The sequence below is a fragment of the Mustelus asterias genome, chromosome 11, assembly GCF_964213995.1.
Source record: "Mustelus asterias chromosome 11, sMusAst1.hap1.1, whole genome shotgun sequence".
Taxonomy (NCBI): domain Eukaryota; kingdom Metazoa; phylum Chordata; class Chondrichthyes; order Carcharhiniformes; family Triakidae; genus Mustelus; species Mustelus asterias.
In genome coordinates, this window is record NC_135811.1 from 95,306,354 (window position 1) to 95,328,631 (window position 22,278).

At 43.6% G+C, this 22,278-nt stretch overlaps 1 protein-coding gene across 3 annotated transcripts in view; it reads right to left on the minus strand.

The window, feature by feature from the left end:
* wnk4a (WNK lysine deficient protein kinase 4a) overlaps positions 1 to 22,278 on the minus strand; it is a 92,989-nt gene that overhangs the window by 30,077 nt on the left and 40,634 nt on the right. For 2 of the 3 annotated variants that reach the window (XM_078224014.1, XM_078224016.1), the window contains exons 4-8: positions 20,665 to 20,822; positions 15,077 to 15,165; positions 10,961 to 11,183; positions 4,287 to 4,638; positions 2,762 to 2,877 (exon numbers count right to left, since the gene is read on the minus strand). In XM_078224014.1, coding sequence (XP_078080140.1) covers positions 2,762 to 2,877; positions 4,287 to 4,638; positions 10,961 to 11,183; positions 15,077 to 15,165; positions 20,665 to 20,822 — 938 coding nt within the window. The remainder of the gene's footprint in view (positions 1 to 2,761; positions 2,878 to 4,286; positions 4,639 to 10,960; positions 11,184 to 15,076; positions 15,166 to 20,664; positions 20,823 to 22,278) is intronic. The other variant, XM_078224015.1, reaches the window with a different exon arrangement.

Genomic DNA, 22,278 nt, shown 5'->3' on the forward strand with positions numbered 1-22,278 from the left:
AGATACTTCCTGGGCAGTAAACATACAAACATATGAATGAGGAGAAGTAGGCCATTCAGCCCCTCAAGCCTGTTCCACCATTTGATATGACCGCGGTTGATCTGCCTGGGTTTCAAATTCCACATTCCCATCTATATTTGATAATCTTTGATTCCCTTACCTACCAAGAACCTATCCATCTCTGCCTTGAACATATTCAATGACTCCCATTCCACTGTCTTCTGAGGCAGACAGCTCCAAAGTCACACAACCCTCAGAGGAAAGAATTCCCCTCATCTCTGTCCTAAAACAACAACCCTAATTTTAAAAAAAGTGTCCCCTAGTTCTGGACTCACCCACAAGAGGAAACATCCTTTCCACATCCACCATGTTAAGACCATTCAGGCTCGTATACATTTCAATCAAGTCACCCCTCACTCTGCTCAACTCCTGTGGAAACAAGCCCAATCTGTCCAACCTTTCCCCATGAAGCATCTTGCTCATTCCAGGTATCATCTAGTAAACCTCCTCTGAACTGCCTCCAATGTATCTACATCCTTCCTTAAATAAGAACACCAAAACTGCACATAGTATTCAAGATGCGGTCTCACCAACGCCCTGAATAACTGAAGCATAACATTCTTATTTTTATGTTCAATTCCTCTTGTAAAAAACATTCGCATTCTATGAACCTTCTTGGTTACATGCTGCACCTGCAAACTAACTTTGTGTGACTCCTGCACTGAACACCTAGATCCCTCTGCACCTTGGCACTGTGCAGTCATTCTCCATTTAAGTAATACTCTGCCTTCTTATTCTTCCTGCCAAAGTGAACGACTTGGCCATTTCCCATGTTATAATCCAGCTCCCCAGATCTTTGCCTACCCGTGTTCAAACTCATGTCTTCTTCATGGAATCCCTACAGTGCAGAAGAAAACCATTTGGCCCATCGAGTTTGCACCAGCCACAATCCCATCCAGGCCCTATTCCCGTAACCCCATGTATTTACCCTTGCCAGTCCCCTGATACTAAGGGGCAATTTAGCGTGACCAATCCACCTAACCCGCACATCTTTGGACTGTGGGAGGAAACCGGAGCACCCGGAGGAAACCCATGCAGACACGGGGAGGACGTGCAAACTCCACAAAGACAGTCACCCGAGGCAGGAAGTGAACCTGGGTCCCTGGCGCTGTAAGGCAGCAGTGCTAACCACTGTGCCACCCTATAACATCAAGATGAAAATTAACCCCTGTATGTGGAGACCTGGCTATTCCCAGCATTCTTCTCCCATATTAGGTATCATGTAAAGTATTAAAGATAAGTAGTATGTGTCACTTCAGAGTACACCCCGTTAAATCTGTTCTTTCCAAAGTTATGAAACATGCTCTTTCCTTTTGAATTTCTCATTACTTCAGAGGCCCTAGCCTAAACAATGATAGCAGCATGTTATTTGGCAGGACTATTGATGCATGCAATGTGCTTAGGAACTCTGCCCTTGAGCACTGCTCTGACTGATCAACATTCGTGCCTTGAACATTTTCAAAGTCCTCAACATCATCTGGCACTGTACATTTCCAAGCACGTGACCCTGAAATATCCTCCCACCAATATAAATATTCACAATTCTTCCATCTTCTTTCAAATTCTTTTTCCATTAATAAATCTTCCCTTGGGGTTTTGTCCTCTCTCCCATCCCATTTCTTCTTTAGATAATGACGTCCTCAAATCATCCAACTCTTAACCATTCTACATTCATCAACTTCCTTCAAATTGACAGCCTTAGTATTCAAAATTTTCAAGGTCTGTTCTTTTCAAATATGCTTTTCATTTTTTTATGCATTCCCATGTTTTGCAATCAAGGCTATGTAGTCTTACTTTACATGATTGTTCCTAGAGGTGTGAAGACTGAAACTCCTCAACTCCAAAAGTCTACAATCATCTGACTTTTGAAGTCTATTTCTTTCAGCACAATTTTCCATTAAAAAAATAGAATTGTTCCTTGTAATTTTAATTATAAAGCATGTTGATAACCTTTTTAAAATTGTGTGTTATGTTTGGTGGAAAAGATGGCTCAGTAGTTTAGCACTGCTGCCTCACCGCACCAGGGACCCGGGTTCGATTCCTGGCTTGGGTCATTGTCTGTGTGGAGTTTGCATGTTCTCCCCGTGTCTGTGTGGGTTTCCTTTGGGTGCTCCGGTTTCCCCCCACACTCCGAAAGACAAGCTGGTTATGTGCATTGGCCATACTAAATTCTCCCTCGGTGTACCCCAACAGGTGCCGGAGTGTGGCGACTAGGAGATTTTCACAGTAAATTCATTTCAGAGTTAATGTAAGCCTACTTGTGACACTAATAAATAAACTTTAAAAACATGGGGACAAACCAATTAGTAAATCGAACAGTTTTTTAACTTGCAAGATCATATTTTGCAAGCTATTTGTTTTGCTAGAAACACACCAAATGGTAATTTTAATAAGTGTAGCTATTCATTAATGTAAATTGAGAAGAGGGGAAAAATAAAACCCGTAACTCAAGCCCATGTGAATATGTTGGAACCAATGGTTTGAGGATGACTCTCCAACATCCCATAATATTGTCCTGACTGCCTTGGGACTTGAGAGAAAGCAATTCAATGCATGAAATTGATACAATGATGCCACTAACAAAAGTATCCTTAAATGAGCTCGACTGATTGTCATTAGCAATGAGAACTGGATTGCCCTCATAAAACTCGACATTGTCCAAAAAAGTCCACAAGATTAAAACTGCACGGCAGGTACTTACTGCTGGAAACTGGAGTCCAATTGCAGATTTAGGTTTTAACTGGCCAGCCATGTGTAAACTGTCATTAGAATCCAAGAATCCAGATGAACTTAGATAACCATCGGTCTCACAATCAGCTAGTCAGAAACAGAAAAAACAATAAGCCTGATTGGTTTGAAAATGGCCTTGACCACTTCAATTTTATTCTTCCTGTGTTATTTTTTAACTAAGAATACAATAAACAATCTGATAACTTCAAGGTGAATTCCACTGACACAGCTATTAAAATATTACCAGCCCTAAAATCCAAATCAGCGGAGCTGAAAATATTACCACCTTATGTTGTAAAGGTACTGCAATTTTGTGCGTCAAAGTGAAAATCCATAAATCTACAGACGTTAAGTCTCTGGAAAATAGGTTTGCCATGGACAAAGTGGTGAGGGGATGCATGACAATAGTTCTAATTTCAGGTCTTGGCAATGTCATCAGATTTGATACAGATTGGCCAGAAATCACTAATAATTTGAATTCTGTGATCTATCCCTTGGGTGGCTTGGCTAATATCAAGAACTCCCATGTGGGGAGTTGACTTGCATTATTCCTGTATTAGGAGACCCTGACTGGAAAAGACATGGAAATGAGGATTAACAATCAACAATGAAATTAAACGCTATGCAGTTTGTGCTTCATATTAAACTCAGAATGAGAAGCTCAGATGCTAAGCACCATTTAGAAATGGAATAATATTGGAGTTATATTATATATGGGACAGACCATATAACCTGTTTGCACATTGCACTGTCTATTGGTGCCTTGTCCATGGTGAATTTCACTTCCCATCTATTATAGATTAGGCTCATATACATTTTTAGGACTAGACAGTATGGAAGCTTGCCCCAAGATTGGAAAATCCCGCCCGAGGTCAATGGACCTTTGCATGGTCCGTGTCCTGCCCACTATGATTCCCAGGAAAGTTCCACCTATGACTAGTCTGGGATTTAACCACAAGATGAGGTGACCCCAACTACAGACAGGGTGAGTAGTGAGCAGCTGTTCCCCTTGGTTGAGGGATCAATCATGAGGGGGCATAGTTTTAGGGCAAGGGGCAGGAGATTCGGAGGGGATTTGAGGAAAAACATTTTCACTCAGAGGGTGGTGGGAATCTGGAACGCACTGCCTGGGAAGGTAGTCGAGGTTGGAAACCTTACAACTTTAAAAAAATATTTGAATGAGCACTTGAAATATCATAATGTTCAAGGATATGGGACAAGTGCAGGAAAATGGGATTAGTGTGTCTTTAGTGGTAGGTATTGTCAGTGCAGACTCAGTGGGCCTTTCCTGCACTCTATTGCTGGAATCTTACTGACATGCCCGCCCCGGAATTGGGGCGGGCGAGGCTTGCAGAACGGCATTTTCTGTGGGCCCCGGGCAGGATCTTATGAACCTCTGGCGGGCAAGGCGGTAAAATTCCGGCATATGACTCTAACTCTGTCCTATTCATCCAGGAAAATGAAATCTGGATTTGCTTCTTTGAATTCAGTCTTACATGTAGCTGAAGAATAGTTAGTGTGTCTGTAACGAAAAGTCTGATGTTGATCGGCCTCTGGCTCCTCGGGCTCAGGTGGGAATGGAGGACTCAACAGGATCTCAACGGGACCTGTGGGGGCTGGAGACTGGGAGAGTTGAGTAGTTCCGGCTGCACTTTCTGTCGTGTCCTGAGGCACCTTTAGCTCTTCCAAGAGCTGATAAATCTTATTCTTTTTCTCTTGCTCTTTCTTCTTCAGTTCCTCTTGCATGCGTTGGTTTCTTTCCCGTTTTCTCTTGACCTCAGTCACACGATCTCTGATGGCCTTTGCAACTAACTTGTAATCAGCCTCGCACACAAAACCCAAGGTTACCTAACAAAAAGACGGAGTACGTACTCAAAATGTGGCAGGACAACATTCTGCAGTGGAAATAAACATTCACATTTACACATGTTTGATGTTGCGGTAACATACCGAGACTCCCTTTAAAAGTTTATTTATTTATTAGTCTCAAGTGAGGCTTACATTAACACTGCAAAGAAGTTACTGTGAAATTCCCCTAGTCGCCACAGTCCGGTGCCTGTTCGGGTCAATGCATCTAACCAACACGTCTTTCAGAATGTGGGAGGAAACCGGGAGGAAACCGGAGCATCCATGCAAACACGGGGAGAACGTGCAAACTCCACACAGACAGTGACCCAAGCTGGGAATTGAACCTGGGTCCCTGGTGCTGTGAGGCAGCAGTGCTAACCACTCTGCTACCATGCTGCCCTTGGGAGGTTATTGCTAAACCACAACTTAATCATGTGATCTCATGTTCTATGTTCACTGCAACAATATTTCTGAGTACAAAGTGAAATATCTCTTCACTGATTGTAAGATGATTGGATCAGATTTGTAATAACAATAAAAGAATGACACTGCTCATCTATTCTGTCTTCAATAAATAGCTCACATAAATGCATAAATAATTAAAAGAAACTGAGATTGTCTGCACTGTAATCTTTCTTCCCAGAGATTTATGATGTTCTGGAGTTTTGTTCTCAGTGAGACTGGACTCGGGGAATGAAAGCTCTTTGTAGCTCTTCCAATGGATTTTGATGTGCAAGTGTCACTACAAACTCTAGGTCTGTTTTTTAATTTGTGTTGACTAGGTATATCGGTAATACTGGGGCATTACACTAGGCCTCAGTGACCCCAGGGAAGGGGCAAAATAATTGGCCAGGGTTCCTGATGCTGCTATTTGGACGGTGACACTTGTTGGAAAGGACGTGTGTCGATATGGAGTGAAGATCAAGTTGGAATCAGCTGTGATACATGCCCACTCGAATAGCCTCTAACAATACAATACAAGCTACCTAAGCTCGTAGACAGAGAATGACTACTTGACAAAGCATTCAGAGGACTGTCAATGGCCACAAAACTCCACCCTTGCAAACTTTTGTGTCTTCAAGAGAGAAAAATCACCAAACTAGATCAAAGCAGATGTGGTATGGCGGAGACCAGCATGGTTTCAGGTTCAATCCATGGTCAGTGCTGATTTGGCCAATCAATGTGTGTATTACATTATTGCAGCCCGAGCTGACAAAATGGAGATGGACTAAGATTCTACATCCTAATTAGAACATAGAACATAGAACATTACAGCGCAGAACAGGCCCTTCGGCCCACGATGTTGCACCGACCAGTTAAAAAAAACAAAACTGTGACCCTCCAACCTAAACCAATTTCTTTTCGTCCATGAACCTATCTACGGATCTCTTAAACGCCCCCAAACTAGGCGCATTTACTACTGATGCTGGCAGGGCATTCCAATCCCTCACCACCCTCTGGGTAAAGAACCTACCCCTGACATCGGTTCTATAACTACCCCCCCTCAATTTAAAGCCATGCCCCCTCGTGCTGGATTTCTCCATCAGAGGAAAAAGGCTATCACTATCCACCCTATCTAAACCTCTAATCATCTTATATGTTTCAATAAGATCCCCTCTTAGCCGCCGCCTTTCCAGCGAAAACAATCCCAAATCCCTCAGCCTCTCCTCATAGGATCTCCCCTCCATACCAGGCAACATCCTGGTAAACCTCCTCTGCACCCTCTCCAAAGCCTCCACATCCTTCCTGTAATGTGGGGACCAGAACTGCACACAGTACTCCAAGTGCGGCCGCACCAGAGTTGTGTACAGTTGCAACATAACGCTACGACTCCTAAATTCAATCCCCCTACCAATAAACGCCAAGACACCATATGCCTTCTTAACAACCTTATCTACTTGATTCCCAACTTTCAGGGATCTATGCACACATACACCTAGATCCCTCTGCTCCTCCACACTATTCAAAGTCCTCCCGTTAGCCCTATACTCAACACAACTGTTATTCCTACCAAAGTGAATTACCTCACACTTCTCCGCATTAAACTCCATCCGCCACCTCTCGGCCCAACTTTGCAACCTGTCTAAGTCTTCCTGCAGACTACGACACCCTTCCTCACTGTCTACCACACCACCGACTTTGGTGTCATCAGCAAATTTGCTAATCCACCCAACTATACCCTCATCCAGATCATTAATAAATATTACAAACAGCAGTGGCCCCAAAACAGATCCCTGAGGTACACCACTTGTAACCGCACTCCATGATGAATATTTACTATCAACCACCACCCTCTGTTTCCTATCCGCTAGCCAATTCCTGATCCAATTTCCTAGATCACCCCCAATCCCATACATCTGCATTTTCTGCAGAAGCCTACCATGGTGAACCTTATCAAACGCCTTACTAAAATCCATATATACCACGTCCACTGCCTTGCCCCCATCCACCTCCTTGGTCACTTTCTCAAAAAACTCAATAAGGTTAGTAAGGCACGACCTACCTGCCACAAAACCATGCTGACTATCACCTATCAATTCATTACTCTCCAAATAACTATAAATCCTATCCCTTATAATTTTTTCCAACATCTTGCCGACAACAGAAGTGAGACTCACCGGTCTATAATTCCCGGGGAAGTCTCTGTTCCCCTTCTTAAACAATGGGACAACATTCGCTAACCTCCAATCTTCTGGTACTATACCAGAGGCCAACGACGACCTGAAGATCAGAGCCAGAGGCGCTGCAATCACTTCTCTGGTATCTGGTGACCTCCTATTGAGTGAAGGCAATGATTATAACTCCCATGATTGCATAGATAGCAATTACTCACCACGAAGGCTTCAAAGCAAGCATTTGACATTTGTCATCTCAATAAATTAGTTACAAATGTAATCTTTGAAAATGCAAAACAGATTGACAACTTTATCAATCTTAATATTGTACATTGCAAGAGTTCCATTCCTCTAGTCGAGAACATTTAATCTTAATGATTAAAAATTATGAGTAGGTTAGGTGGATTGGCCAGGCTAAACTGTCCCAAAATGTCTCGGTTGGGGGATTAGTGGGGTAAATGTATGGGGTTACAGGGATTGGGTGGGTGGGGGGGGGGGGGGGCTGGGTAAGATTCTCGATTGGAGAGTTGGGCAGACTCAATGGGCCAAATAGCCTCCTTCGGCACTGTAGGGATTCTATGATGTGTTTGCACATCTGAATCGAATAATGTGTAATCCCCACTTAATAGGAAAGTAATCTCAACGAATGATACAGTTGTAGTCTTCCACAAGTTCTAAGGTCTATCTATACAAATGCCAGTTCTTTTTTTGGAATCAAATTAAAGCAGTCCAAACAGCAGCACAGGCCCCTCCCATCAAATAACTATCTCAAAACAAGGATGGATCCAACAGATTCTCAGAACTTTGGTTAAAGTACATCTGACAAAATAAGCAATAAAATTCAGTTTTATTGTGGCACATCAATCTAAAATCGAGTTTATTGTTATATAACATGACATCCTGCCCCAGATTCTGGGTTAATGAGCTGACAGTGACTTTCCATCACAATTTCTTCATTTCCAATACTACCGTTTTCACTCTGATCACCTGCCCTGATTCCACCAAAAGCATTTGGTTATTTGGGATTGGAATCATTGCACAAGTTTCATTTTGGATGGAACCAAGTTGCAGAGATGGTTTATCATTTCCTCAATGACTTTTCCATCGGAATCGTGCCGAGATTCATGCTGGCCTTTTGCCAATGGGGCAGCACGATGGCACAGTGGTTAGCACTGCTGCCTCGCAGTGGCAGGGACCCAAGTTTGATTCCCGGCTTGGGTCACTGACTGTGCAGAGTCTGCATGTTCTCCCTATGTCTGCATGGGTTTCCTCCGGGTGCTCCGGTTTCCTCCCAGTCAGAAAGACTTGCTGGTTAGGTGCATTGGCCATGCTAAATTCTCCCTCAGTGTACCCAAACAGGTGCCGGAGTGTGGCGACTAGGGGATTTTCACAGTAACTTCATTGCAGTGTTAATTTAAGCCTACTTGTGACAAATAAACTTTACTTACAAGTTGCAAAGATGGTTTGTCATTTCCTCAATGATTTTTCCATCAGAATCATGCCAAGATTCATGCTGGCCTTTTGCCAATGGGGCGGCACGGTGGCACAATGGTTAGCACTGCTGTCTCACCGCGCCAGGGACCTGGATTCGATCCCCGGCTTGGGTCACTGACTGGTCACTTCTCCCTTTGTCTGCATGGGTTTCCTCCGGGTGCTCCGGTTTCCTCCCACAGTCTGAAAGTATACCCGAACAGGCGCTGGAGTGTGGCGATTAGGGGATTTTCACAGTAACTTCATTGCAGTGTTAATGTAAGCGCCTACTTGTGACAATAAATAAACTTTACTTTACTTACAAGTTGCAGAGATGTTTGTAATTTCCTGAATGACTTTTCCATCCGAATCGTGCCGAGATTCATGCTGGCCTTTTGCCAATGGGAATTAAACATTTTCCAGCTGCAATACAGCTACAAACACTGTGCTTGTAATCAGCTAATCGGGTGTAGTTTGTGAACTGAAGCCATGGGGCGATCTTACCGGCAGTTCATGCTACGCTCCTGCCGCAGCGAGGTCAGAGATTTGTCAGTCAGCAGGATGGGAAAATCCCACCAGCGTGAACGATGGTAACGCTCAGGCCAAGATCGTTCTATTCTATGTGGTATACTGGAGAAACTTGCTCATCCATTTGCAGAGCTGACCTGGGACTCAACGGGCAAGATTCTCTGGCCTCCCCTCAGCGGTTTTCTCGGTGGCAGGGATCCTCTGATGCCATTGAAGAAAGCGCACGCTGCCGGGAAAACCGCAGCAGGAGTACACCGCTGCTGGCACCAGAGAATCCCACCGGCGTGAATGGCCGGAAAGTTCCGGCCAACATATTAACAGAAAGTAGTCGGACATTTTTTTCATCCATTTACAGGATGCGGGCATTGCTGGTTAGGCCAGCATTTATTGCCCATTCTCTCATTGCCTTTGAGAAGGTGGTGGTGAACTGTCCTCTTGAACTGAAGTCTATGCGCTGTGGGTACATCCATAGTGCTGTTAAGGAGGAAGCTCCAGGATTTTGACCCAGTGACGGGCGATCTATTTCCAAGTCACTATAGTGAGTGGCTTCGAGGGGAACTTCCAGGTGATGGTGTTCCCATTTGTTTGCTGCCCTTGCCCTTTGGACGGTGGTAGGTGTTTGGAAGGTGCTACCAAAGGAGCCTTGTTGAATTATGTTGAAGAGTATTAACACTGAGGATTGCTGATAGGGTGAAGATTATTTTTTTGAATTTCTAAGGTGTTCACATAAAGAAACGGGGGTTGCATTATCTAGTTTTGGAGGTCTTGCGGTGCAATGGCCCAAAGCTCCAGGTTCAAGTCCCACCCCAGGATTTTCTGGTCAAGGAAGGTGCACTCATAATATGGCCACACAAGGTGAGGAGTGACCTGTAAATCCTTCCAACACACACCAGTGGCAGGCAGTAACAGCAAGAGAGATTTCTGGTCAGCCATTTGCTGGAAAGAATATTGGAGGTTCTACCATGAATATTCATAGCACTAGGCTACAACATGCATATAAAAGTGCATGTTGCCACAGCAACTCAGACTCCTTCGCGAGCTGGTTGGCTAAGTTGGCTGGATGGCCGATGTGGATCAGATTGATGCCAACAGCATTGGGTTTGATCCCAGTTCCGGCTGGCTGGATTCTGGATCTGCCTCCCTGCCCTACCCACGGGGGAAGGGGGAGGGGGGAGGTGGATGCCGTCGTGGGTCGGATTTGCCTTCAGGCAAGAAGTCATGAAGAACCACCCAGCTTTCACATCTGCTGCCAGATGTCGATCCTGTTATCTGAAGGATGGCATTTTCTGACTTTTGGCTGCTCTCCAAATTTTCCAGTCCTGCCCATGCCAATTCCCATTGCTGGTGGGACTGGAAAATCCCATCTTAAGACTAGTCGTTGTCAGCAGGTAATTGGGATAAGCACTTAAAGAGACAATATATTCTTGTGCAAGTTTCTTGCTAGCAGAAGGCCCAATTATTGGCATATTCGATTTACTAGCAGTGATTAAGCATCCTAATTTTGCCAAAAATAAATTGATTTTCATGGAAATTTTAGGACAAATCAGAAAAGAAAATTAAATGCTGGGAGGATCACTTGTAAATGATTCCAGGCTATAATTTGGCTGGAACAACTTCAAGATTCACATTCATGCAAATCCCACAGATAACATCATTACTTTCAGCTCTGCATGCTAACTATGGATAGGTTGATAGGAGGATAACTTTACCATTTCCTGTGCCACCTCTTCTGAAACATCCTTATACAGTTCAAAAGGAAATTCAATAGCTTTGTTGTCTTTGTATTTGCCATGGAGTTTCTTTGAATCATCCATGCGGAGCCAAAGTTTTAAGGCAGACTTTGCTCCATCATCTTCCTCAGCAAGCTCCACATGGACCCCAGTATCCTCTTGAAAGAATGAATGATCGAGAAGATCCTGAATGGTGTACCTACTCCAAAAGAGAATAGGACGCTAGGATTGAGAGAGTCAACGAATCTGACAATTAAACATTAGAAACATGGAAACCAGAAGCCGGAGTAGACCATTCAACCCTTTGACCCTGCTCTGCCATTAATTTGGGGTGGCACAGTGGTTAGCCCTGCTGCCTCACAGCGCCAGGGGCTTGGTTCAATTATGGCCTTGGGTGACTGTCTATGTGGAATTTGCATGTTCTCCCCGTGTCTGCGTGGGTTTCCTCCGGGTGCTCTGGTTTCCTCCCACACTCCAAAGATGTGCAGGTTAAATTGATTGGCCATGCTAAATTGACCCTACTGTCAGGGGACTAGCAGAGTAAATATGTGGGATTGCGGGAATAGGGTCTGGGTGGGATTGTGGTCAGTGCAGACTCGATGGGCTGAATGGCCTCCTTCTGCACTGTAGGGATTCTATGATTATGATCATGGCTGATCATCAAATTCAACATTTCTCCCACATATCCAAGTTTGAACATTATTTGGATACTCAAATCCTGGAAAAAAAATAATTGATAGTTTCATGCATTTAACCAGGAAGTGACTTCAAATTGAATAATCCCAAGAATGTTCAGATCCCATGCTTTGCAACCAACATCTCTGCTACTTTTCCAACTAATGAAAATAAAGAGTAAAAAGATTTACATCTCAGAATTCTGAGAGTTTGCTGATTCCAGGCATCTGTATCAAACAAGATTTCAGCAATGGGTCAAAGTTAGATATACTTTAAGCTCAATTTTAGCTCGAATTATAATCATGAGTCTTGCTTAGAAGAGCCACAATGAATTCACTTTCTAGGAATACATTTACAAGAGAAATAACAGAGAACATCTTAATTTATTTACAATGCCACCCACTTGCATCCTTCTCGAGATTCATGGTTTGATACCACCCATGGTTCTGCTGCTTTAATTGTGACTTATGGCACGCCGTCCCACTTTGGTGCTCCGTCGTGAGATAGGGGAGGATTCTCATCTTCAACAGAATGTCCACAAGAGGACTTAAGATTAGCGATCTCATCATGAGCGACGTCCTTCCATCTTTATACAAGATGGCGGACTTGCCACAAATCAAATCCATTGGGGATGGGGTAGCTTCAAATGGTGCACTTTTTGCTGAGGTTTAAGACAGCAAACCAAGGAAGGATTATTCCTCTTGGTGTTGGCACCTGTTGTCAAGCCACTGAAGATGTTTTTTTTATTCATTTGTGGGGCACGGATGTCATTGGCCATCATGTATTGCCCATCCCTAGCTGTTCTTGAACTGAATGGTTTGCCAGGCCACTTCAGATGGCAGTTGAGAGTCAACCACATTACTGTAGATCTGGAGTCACATGTAGGCCACTAGGTAAGCATGGCAGATTTCCTTCCCTAAAGCACATTGGTGAACCAGATGGATTTTTCCGACAATTGACAATGGTTTCATGGTCATCAGTAGCTTCTTAATTTCAGATTAATTTTTATTGAGTTCAAATTCCACCATCTGCCATGGCGGGGTTCGAACCTGGGTTCCCCAGAACGTTAACTGAGTTTCTGGATTAATAGTCTAGGGATAATACCACTAGGCCATCACCTCACCAAGATCTTTTATCTGGCAATGAGGTATAATGGGAAGGTGCAGATGAAAGGCATTGGAATGAGAGGCAAAAATGGTACATTTTCTTGTTTCTTAGAACTGTATGCACCAGATTCATACACATCGGATTGCAAGCTTCAACACATTCCTACTGCCTATTTCAAATTAGGGATGTGGATGGGATTGGGGTGTGATCAATTCTAAAGTGGTAGACATGTTTTTAAATTGCCTTCTGCACAATAGCCTAGGAATTCAACCTTGAACCATGCATTTTCCAGATGCCTCCTTGGATTCCAAAACTGCAATAGGAAGGGCACACTTATGAGCCAGAAATGCATCACCAGAAATGATAGTATAAATAAATGAGCATCCAGGAGCCATGCCTGAAACAGGTTATAATCCCTTTTCTCAAAGAATTGATATTTATGGGATGTGGGCATCGCTGGCTAAGTCAGCATTTATTGCCCATCCCTAGATGCCCTTGAGAAGGTGGTGGTGAGCTGCCATCCTGAACTGCTGCAGTCCATGCTCTCTAATACTCCTGAGAAAATGCTCTGTAATACTCCTGACATCACCACTGCCTTTCCCTGACTGTCTGGTGGTGACATTAGGGTTCCTATATCTAAAGGGGCCCTTTAACACCCGATTTACACAAGCACCCTCCATTGAGGACTGATTACGTGAGGTCTCTCTCTCCCTAATTGGAGGGTATTGCTGCCACGTTGAAGCAACATCTCTGGGAATTATAACAGGCTTCAGGTTGTAATGCTTTTTATCATCAGGTCTACTTGCTCATTAAAGGTTTTTGAGTCGGGGGCATCCAGATAGGCCAGACTTCTCATCACATTGAAAGTCAGAGCCCCACATGCTGTCAGCAATATCACTTTTTGTTTTCCTTCTCCTTCAATGTTGTTAGGAGAAATAACACATGCGCTCAGTGTATTGGGGCCAGCCTCGGTGTTATAGTGCTCGAATTTCCGGAAAAGAGGCATTATGGTTTTGTCTTATTAGGGAACATTCTCGACTTAGAGGGAAAGATGGAGAAAAAATTTCTCCTCGTCGCCAATGCAGTAAGTCAGCCAAACGCCAGTTTCCCGTCACCAACACCCTTTATTGTGCACCAAAGGAAAGGGTCGCGATGGGGGCTTACAGTCAGGTAGTCTCCACCTCGGAACCTACAACCCTGGTGCGGGTAGAGTAACAGGTTAAAAAAAACCCCTTCAGACTGTTTCCCAGTGGATGAACCCCCGCTCACTCAATAAGGGACCTCGAACTCCACAAAGCCCATGGGGAGATCTATTGATGACCCTTCATGGCCATCATAACATTCAGTAAAACAATAAATGTGTTTCAAAAATATCTTGCATTACGACCGAACAATAAGACAAGAACTCATTCAGAAGTAATCAAATTACATATTGGTATTTCATATCATAGAATCCTAGAGTGCAGAAGGAGGCCATTCGGCCGATCGAATCTGCATTGACTACAATCCCACTGAGGCCCTATCCCCATAACCCCATACATTTACCCTAGCTAGTCCCCCTAACACTAAGCATGGCCAATCCACCAAACCTGCACATCTTTGGACTGTGGGAGGAAACCGGAGCACCTGGAGGAAACCCACACAGACACGGGGAGAATGTGCAAACTCCACACAGACAGTGACCCAAGCCAGGGATTGAACTCGGGTCCCTGGCGCTGTGAGGCAGCAGTGCTGGCCACTGTACCACCCCAATAAATTATCAGTGCAATAATTTATCTATAAAGCTATTGATGCGCGATATAACTCACGAGGCTAGAGGTACTCGGGGAAATAAAGGCTTTTATTGACTACAACAATAGAGCTACCATATATAATACACGATCCCAGACTAAAGGGTCCCAGACAGAGCAGTGACCTTTATACCTCCCCCAGGAGGCGGAGCCCGACTGGGATGTACCATAAGAACTATATTACAGGTAGAACAGCCCAACCCTAACCCCAACAGTAACATATATATAGACTCATAGTACTGGCCAGACCCTGGCTCAACACTACCTGGTGGGAACCAACAATGGTTCACCACAGCTATAAGCGCTATAAATCCTCAGTGCAATATCATAATGTACCAACCAGAAACTGCCTAAAATATCTCCCCATATAATGCTATCATTGTCTTTCCAGGTAAGGAATTAGAAATTGCCTCTATCAGTTGGAACTGGGAGGCACAGTTCATAGATGAAGGATAAATGTTAGGTCGCAATCTATTTGTAAGATTAACCTATGCCACCAGACAAACTCTGAGCAGATCCTTACCTCTCATCTTTGTTTTGGCGGATGCATCCTTCAATAATCTCTTTGAGCTCTGGGACTTTTACTTTGTTAAAGCTGGCTGGCTTAACACCCTACAGGGAAACAAAAACACCATGCTGTAACCTTCAGAATAAAACAAAGTGCAACCAAATACATAAAGTGCTGTGTGTAGTAATGATTAACTGGGTAACTGTTTTTATGGTATGCATTTAATTACCTCAGGAAAAAAAACAAGTAAACAAGTTCGGCAACTTTACAAATAAATCATATTCATCATCCAACTTTGTATGTTTGTAGGGCAGCACAATGGCACAGTGGTTAGCACTGCTGCCTCACAGCATCAGGGACCCCGGAATCGAACCCTGGCTTGGATCACTGTGCAGAGTCTCCCGTGCTTGCGTGGGTTCCCTCTGGGTGCTCCAGGTTCCTCCCACAGTCTGTAAGATGTGCTGGTTAGGTGCATTGGCCATGCTAAATTCTCCCTCAATGTACCCGAACAGGCATCGGAGTGTGTCGACTAGGGGATTTTCACAGTAATCTTATTGCAGTATTAATGTAAGCCTACTTGTGACACTAATAAATAAACTTAAACTCATTCATTGTTCGTCATTGTGGCTATGAAGCATCAATTCATTCCCTGCAATCGTTGCAAACTACATGGAGAAGGTGAGCGCTTACTGTTGTATCCAGGCACGACATACTGGGGACTCTGACGAAGGGTCATCTAGACTCAAAACTCTCTCTCCACAGATGCTGTCAGACCTGCTGAGATTTTCCAGCATTTTTCTGTTGTGTCACTACAGACTGATTAGCTTCAACTCAATTCCAAACCAGACAAAGTTTTGGTTTGATTAGAAAATTTAAGTATTTACTTACAGATTTGTTCTTTCCTACCCAGTCGGGGTTACATGTAATTTAGCAGGTTATTATTTAAATTGGACATAAGAACATAAGAACATAAGAAATAGGAGCAGGAGTAGGCCATCTAGCCCTTCGAGCCTGCCCCGCCATTCAATAAGATCATGGCTGATCTGACGTGGATCAGTACCACTTACCCGCCTGATCCCCATAACCCTTAATTCCCTTACCGATCAGGAATCCATCCATCCGCGCTTTAAACATATTCAGCGAGGTAGCCTCCACCACCTCAGTGGGCAGAGAATTCCAGAGATTCACCACCCTCTGGGAGAAGAAGTTCCTCCTCAACTCTGTCTTAAACCGACCCCCCTTTATTTTGAGGCTGTGTCCTCTAGTTTTAACTTCCTTACTAAGTGGAAAGAATCTCTCCGCCTCCACCCTATCCAGCCCCCGCATTATCTTATAAGTCTCCATAAGATCCCCCCTCATCCTTCTAAACTCCAACGAGTACAAACCCAATCTCCTCAGCCTCTCCTCATAATCCAAACCCCTCATCTCCGGTATCAACCTGGTGAACCTTCTCTGCACTCCCTCCAATGCCAATATATCCTTCCTCATATAAGGGGACCAATACTGCACACAGTATTCCAGCTGCGGCCTCACCAATGCCCTGTACAGGTGCATCAAGACATCCCTGCTTTTATATTCTATCCCCTTCGCAATATAGGCCAACATCCCATTTGCCTTCTTGATCACCTGTTGTACCTGCAGACTGGGCTTTTGCGTCTCATGCACAAGGACCCCCAGGTCCCTTTGCACGGTAGCATGTTTTAATTTGTTTCCATTGAGATAGTAATCCCATTTGTTATTATTTCCTCCAAAGTGTATAACCTCGCATTTCTCAACGTTATACTCCATTTGCCATATCCTCGCCCACTCACTCAGCCTGTCCAAATCTCTCTGCAGATCTTCTCCGTCCTCCACACGATTCACTTTTCCACTTATCTTTGTGTCGTCTGCAAACTTCGTTACCCTACACTCCGTCCCCTCCTCCAGATCATCTATATAAATGGTAAATAGTTGCGGCCCGAGTACCGATCCCTGCGGCACGCCACTAGTTACCTTCCTCCAACCGGAAAAACACCGGTTTTGAATCTGATGAAGTTGCCAGGAAAGAAACTTAAAGCAGGAGCTGACTCAAACATCGCACAAAAACCAAGTGTTACAGCTGCACTATTTGCAACTGCAGAAACAAAGTGTTGCACTCATAATAATGAAAATGTGCATCATTCTTCAAAATGTCAGATGTAAAACTGGGAACGAGTTCTTGACGCCGTCTCAGTTTAATCAACCAAGATGGAAATGAGCTAATCATGTAACCTCCAAAATGTTCCCATAGAGCAGTCTAACGGAGGAGGATTGCGAAACTACAATCTTACTGTGTGTTTGCTCAGCAATGTCACCTGATTCCAGAATGAGCCAGCGCCGGTGGCTTTTAAGAAAATTAAAACTGTCTTAACTGCATTTGCTTCTCAAATGCAAGTACAAGTTTAGCTGAGGTCAAAGACATTTAATCAGATTAGCATCTAAATAGTTCAGCATCATTAACTAGTTGTACTTTGACTTTGGCCATATCCCAGAATCCTTGAAACATCCTTAAACAAAAATGCAGAACAACAACGCACAAAGATATTGGACCAAAGCATCATTGCGTTGCTGAACTAATTGATTCAAAGGCAAGCTCAGATTCACATGACCCCACCCCATCCCCCACTTCCCTCAAAAGGCATGTTACATAATCAGAAACTCCAGAAAAACTTCCTTTTATTCCCAAATTGACAACAGATGGTACAACTTCAATGCAGCTATGCTCCCCAGATGTGTACAAGTCCGTAGCCCTTCCTACAAGTGAATTTGATAGCTCGAGGATTGTATACTTTTTTTTTTTAAAAACAGATGTTACGAAGAAGAGTTGCCAATATTTCACTGACAAGAATAATGGCAGGTTTCCCTTCCTCAGGTCCCCTATTCATATTATTCTGATCTCCTTACCCGTTCCTCAAGTGCCTAGTTAAAGAAGAATGATCTTTGTAGAGGAAATACTTTCAACAGGAAGTACTCTCCCATTTGTGTAAAATCTTTCTCCTTTACATCCCCTCAAACCAGCAGTTCAAAGTCCATTTTCAGCATATTACATAGTTTAATTAATAGACCAAGTTTCAAAAATCCCAGTATTAATCTGCCACTGTAAAGAGGAATAATTTGGGATTGAGAAGCAAATGGTCTACATATGACTAATAGAAAAAGGAGAATTAGTAGCTTCAGTATTGCCCAGTGTAGCTCAAGCAGTTCATTGGAATTTAGAAGATAAGGGCGGGGGGATCTATTTGAAACGTATAAGATTCTGACTGGATGCAGGGATGTTGCTTCCTCTGGCTAGGAGGTCTAGAACAAGGGGTCACAGTCTCAGGATACGGGCTAGGCCATTAAAGGCTGGGCGGAGAAGAAATCTCTTCATTCAGAAGGTGGTGAAACTATGGAATTCTCTAGCATGCAAGGCTTTGGAGGCCAAATCATAGAGTATTTAGATGCGCACTTGCGATGCCAAGGCATACAAGGATTTAGGCCAAGTAAGGGAATCATTTAGGCATGCACTATGTTCCTATTGAGACAGAGACAGCCACAGTAGGGACAGGCAATATGGCTTCAGGAAAAGGGGGTCTTGTCTGACTAATTTTGAAGTTAGGACGGTTCCCCTTGGAGAAAAGAAGGCTGAGAGGAGATTTGATTGAGATATTCAAAATCATGAGGGGTCTGGATTAGAATAGTTGGGTAGTTTGACCAGCCTGGATGCAATGGGCCAAAGAGCCTTTTTCTGTGTGGTGTACCTCCATGATTCTACATGGGCAAGAAACCTGCACAGCACAAATCTTATATCTCATTTCCTTGAGAACTGTAGGATCAGCAACAGCTGGGGACCGACTGCCCCATCCATTCTGAGATTCCTACTTCTTTCTAAAATGTACCATCTTTCTCAATACTTTCAACCTTGAACTGAATGCTCTATTAAACACACGCCTTTCCTTTTTCCGTTCACATCAAAGCTAGCAATTTGCTTTCGTTTACGCAATGCTTGAATGGTCAACTAAACAAGGGAATATTTGGCTTGAAATCATTAACAATGTCCTCATGGGTATGTTTCCATTACATTCCAGACAAACCCGCGTTAACATTTTGCCTCTTGGACAATACAGCCAAACAGGTTGAAAAAGATTTGACTTTCAGCGGGCAGTGAGAAAGAACTGATTGTTCAGCGTTACTTCGAACCAAGATTAATTAAATAACAATTTTGGTTTTTTAAAAAGGTGCCCGCTAACCTCCCGGAAATCTAGCTACAAATCTCAGATCTGCAAGTGACGATTGCTACGTTGGTGACAATGGACAGGAAGTCTTCCGCTGAAAGCGTGTGGCAGGTCTGGAGCAAGCTCCTGAAGGCCAAGGCCTGAGACTCGCTTATAATTGGACTGTGGGCCTCATGTACATCATGGATGTAAATTTGATACCTTGTTGGGAACCTTTTCAAAATCAACTGGCTCAGACTTCGAGCTAGCCCACAGGTAAATTCTAAGATGGGTAGGCGTGGGAGATTTGACGACATGTACAGTCCAGCTTCTACCCAAACTGGCAATGAAGTCCACAAACAGGGCTGCCCCAATAGACCCTTCATTTTCAGTTCTTGCCATATTCCCTCTGTTTTCCCTCCCTTTGCCCAACCCTCTTCCTACCTACATCTCAACTTCATGCTCTTACCCCGAACTGGAAAATTTCATGGACTTGGCTTCCAATTTCTATCCTTCTCATGTTCACATTGTCCACCTCCAACGCTTGCTTAACTTCTTTGTCTCCATTTATGAGGATATTAACTTTTGTTTTATTCATTCATGGGACATGGGTGTCGCTGGCTGGCCAGCATTTATTGCCCATCCAAAGTTGCCTGATGGTAGTTGAGAGTTAACCTTGTGGCTCTGGAGAGTCACATATAGGCCAGACCAGGTAAGGATGGCAGATTTCCTTCCCTGAAGGACATTAGTGAACCAGATGGGTTTTTCTGACAATCGACAATGTTTTCATGGTCATCAGTAGATTTTTAATTCCAGACATATTTTATTGAATTAAAATTCCACCATCTGCTGTGACAGGATTCGAACCTGGGTCCCCAGAACATAAGCGGAGTTTCTGGATGAATAGTGTAATGATAATACCACTAGGCCATCGCTCGCCTGAGGCTAACACTTTCAGTGACCCACATATGGAAATGCTACTTTTAGATGAGATATTATCTTTATGCCGTGCCTGTCTATTCAAGTGGATGTAACAAACATGCATTAAAAAAAAGACTTTTTCCCAGTAGCTTGGCCAATGTTCACCCCCTCAAACAGCAACACAAAGAGGAGGATTTGCTAGTCTCATGACTGACTGTCACACACAAGTTCTGTATTTGACTCAACTGTACGTGAAAAATATACAAGTGATGGGATACACATTAGGTTGTCCAGTGTTATAAGGGTGCTACACAAATGCAAAGGTATTTTCCTGCTTACTTGGGGAGTAGGAATATTTGGTTGGGAAAAATGAAATATTAGTACATACCACTGTTTGTACATTGTAAAGTGGTTTCCACACAGGAATGTCATTCTTCATTTAATAAAATTGAAAAACAAGTTTTTACTTACGCTTGTTACTTTGCGATATATCTGGGCTGCATTATGGCACTCTGAATATGGATACTCAGAGGTGGCCATTTCTAACAAGCACATGCCAAATGCATAAACGTCCACAGCTTCATCATACTTTTCCTCATACATCTCGGGTGCCATAAACTCTGGAGTACCTAAAAGGAGGAAAGGTAGGCTCCATGTTATAATGTGAACATGTTTGATGCATATGTCAATGTTGTCTCTTAACTCCAGTCAATCAATATAAATTGCAGACCTGTCGACCCATATGAGCACCTTTGGTCCTCCTCATCGCTCCGCGTGGATGGCATGGTGGCACAGTGGTTAGCACTGCTGTTTCACAGCTTCAGAGACTGAGTTCAATTCCAGCCTTGGGTGACTGCCTGTGTGGAGTTTGTACATTCTCCCTGTGCCTGTGGGGGTTTCCTCCGGGTGCTCCGGTTTCCTCCCACACTCCAAAGATGTATGGGTTAGGTTGATTGGCAATGCTAAATTGCCCCTTAGTGTCCCAAGATGTGTAGGTTAGGGAGATTAACCATGGTCAATGTGTGGGGTTACAGGGATAGAATGGGAGAAGAGGGCCTGGGTAAGATACTCTGTCAGAGAGTCAGTGCAGACTCAATGGGCTGAATGGCCTCTTGTGCACTGTAGGAATTCTATAAAACAGTTGGTTAATTTTCACCAGAGAGCACCCATTTGAATAGTTAAAAAGGTCAAAAATACAAACACAGAATTGAAGCCTAAATAATAGGGCATAACTGAGGTCTTGTCTTTCGCTGCTTCTTTTTTCTCTCTCATCTCACCTTCCCAATTGGTCTTGCTAATTCATACATTCTTTCCAAGAAAGGTAAATGTTATTGATAATTTATTTTGATAAATTCAGCTCTCTCTCTCTCCTGGTTATCACTGTTGGCTTCCCACACTTACTCCTGGTTTGTGGCTTTTCCGATCTATGGTTTCTTGTCCATCAACCCTTTACTTGTCATCCATTGAAAGAAGGAATAAAGGCCTACATTTATAGAGTCTTTCATGACAATTGGACATTTCAGAGTAATTTGCAGCCAATGAAGCATTGTAGTCATTGGTGTAATGTAGGAAACACAACAGCCACTATACACACAGGCGGATCCCACAGGCAGCTTTTTGTGATGTTTATTGAGAGATACATATTGGCCAAGGCACCTGCAATCACTCTCCTGTTCTTCTTCAAACTAGCATACAAGATCTTTTGCGGCCACTTAAGATGGTGGGACAAGACCTTGGCTTAACACCTCATGAAAGATAGCACCTCTGACAGTGCAGCACTCACTCAGTGCTACAGTGGATCATCTAGAGTGGGACCTGAAGCCACAACATTCTGAATCAGGGGTGAGAGTACTGCCAACTGAGCCACAGTTAACACTGATGTTGGCGTTGGTGCATCAGCCTTTGCTGATGATGTTTTATACTATATTTGTTGATGATGCTCTTGCGCAATATTTAGTCAAATTGAGAAGTGTTCTTAGCCACACCCCTTAGCAATAGATTAAACAGTTAATGCAACACTATGTACATGTTGGCCTTTGCTAAGGAGCATGTGTAATGACTTTGAACATTTGGCTTGAGTACAGC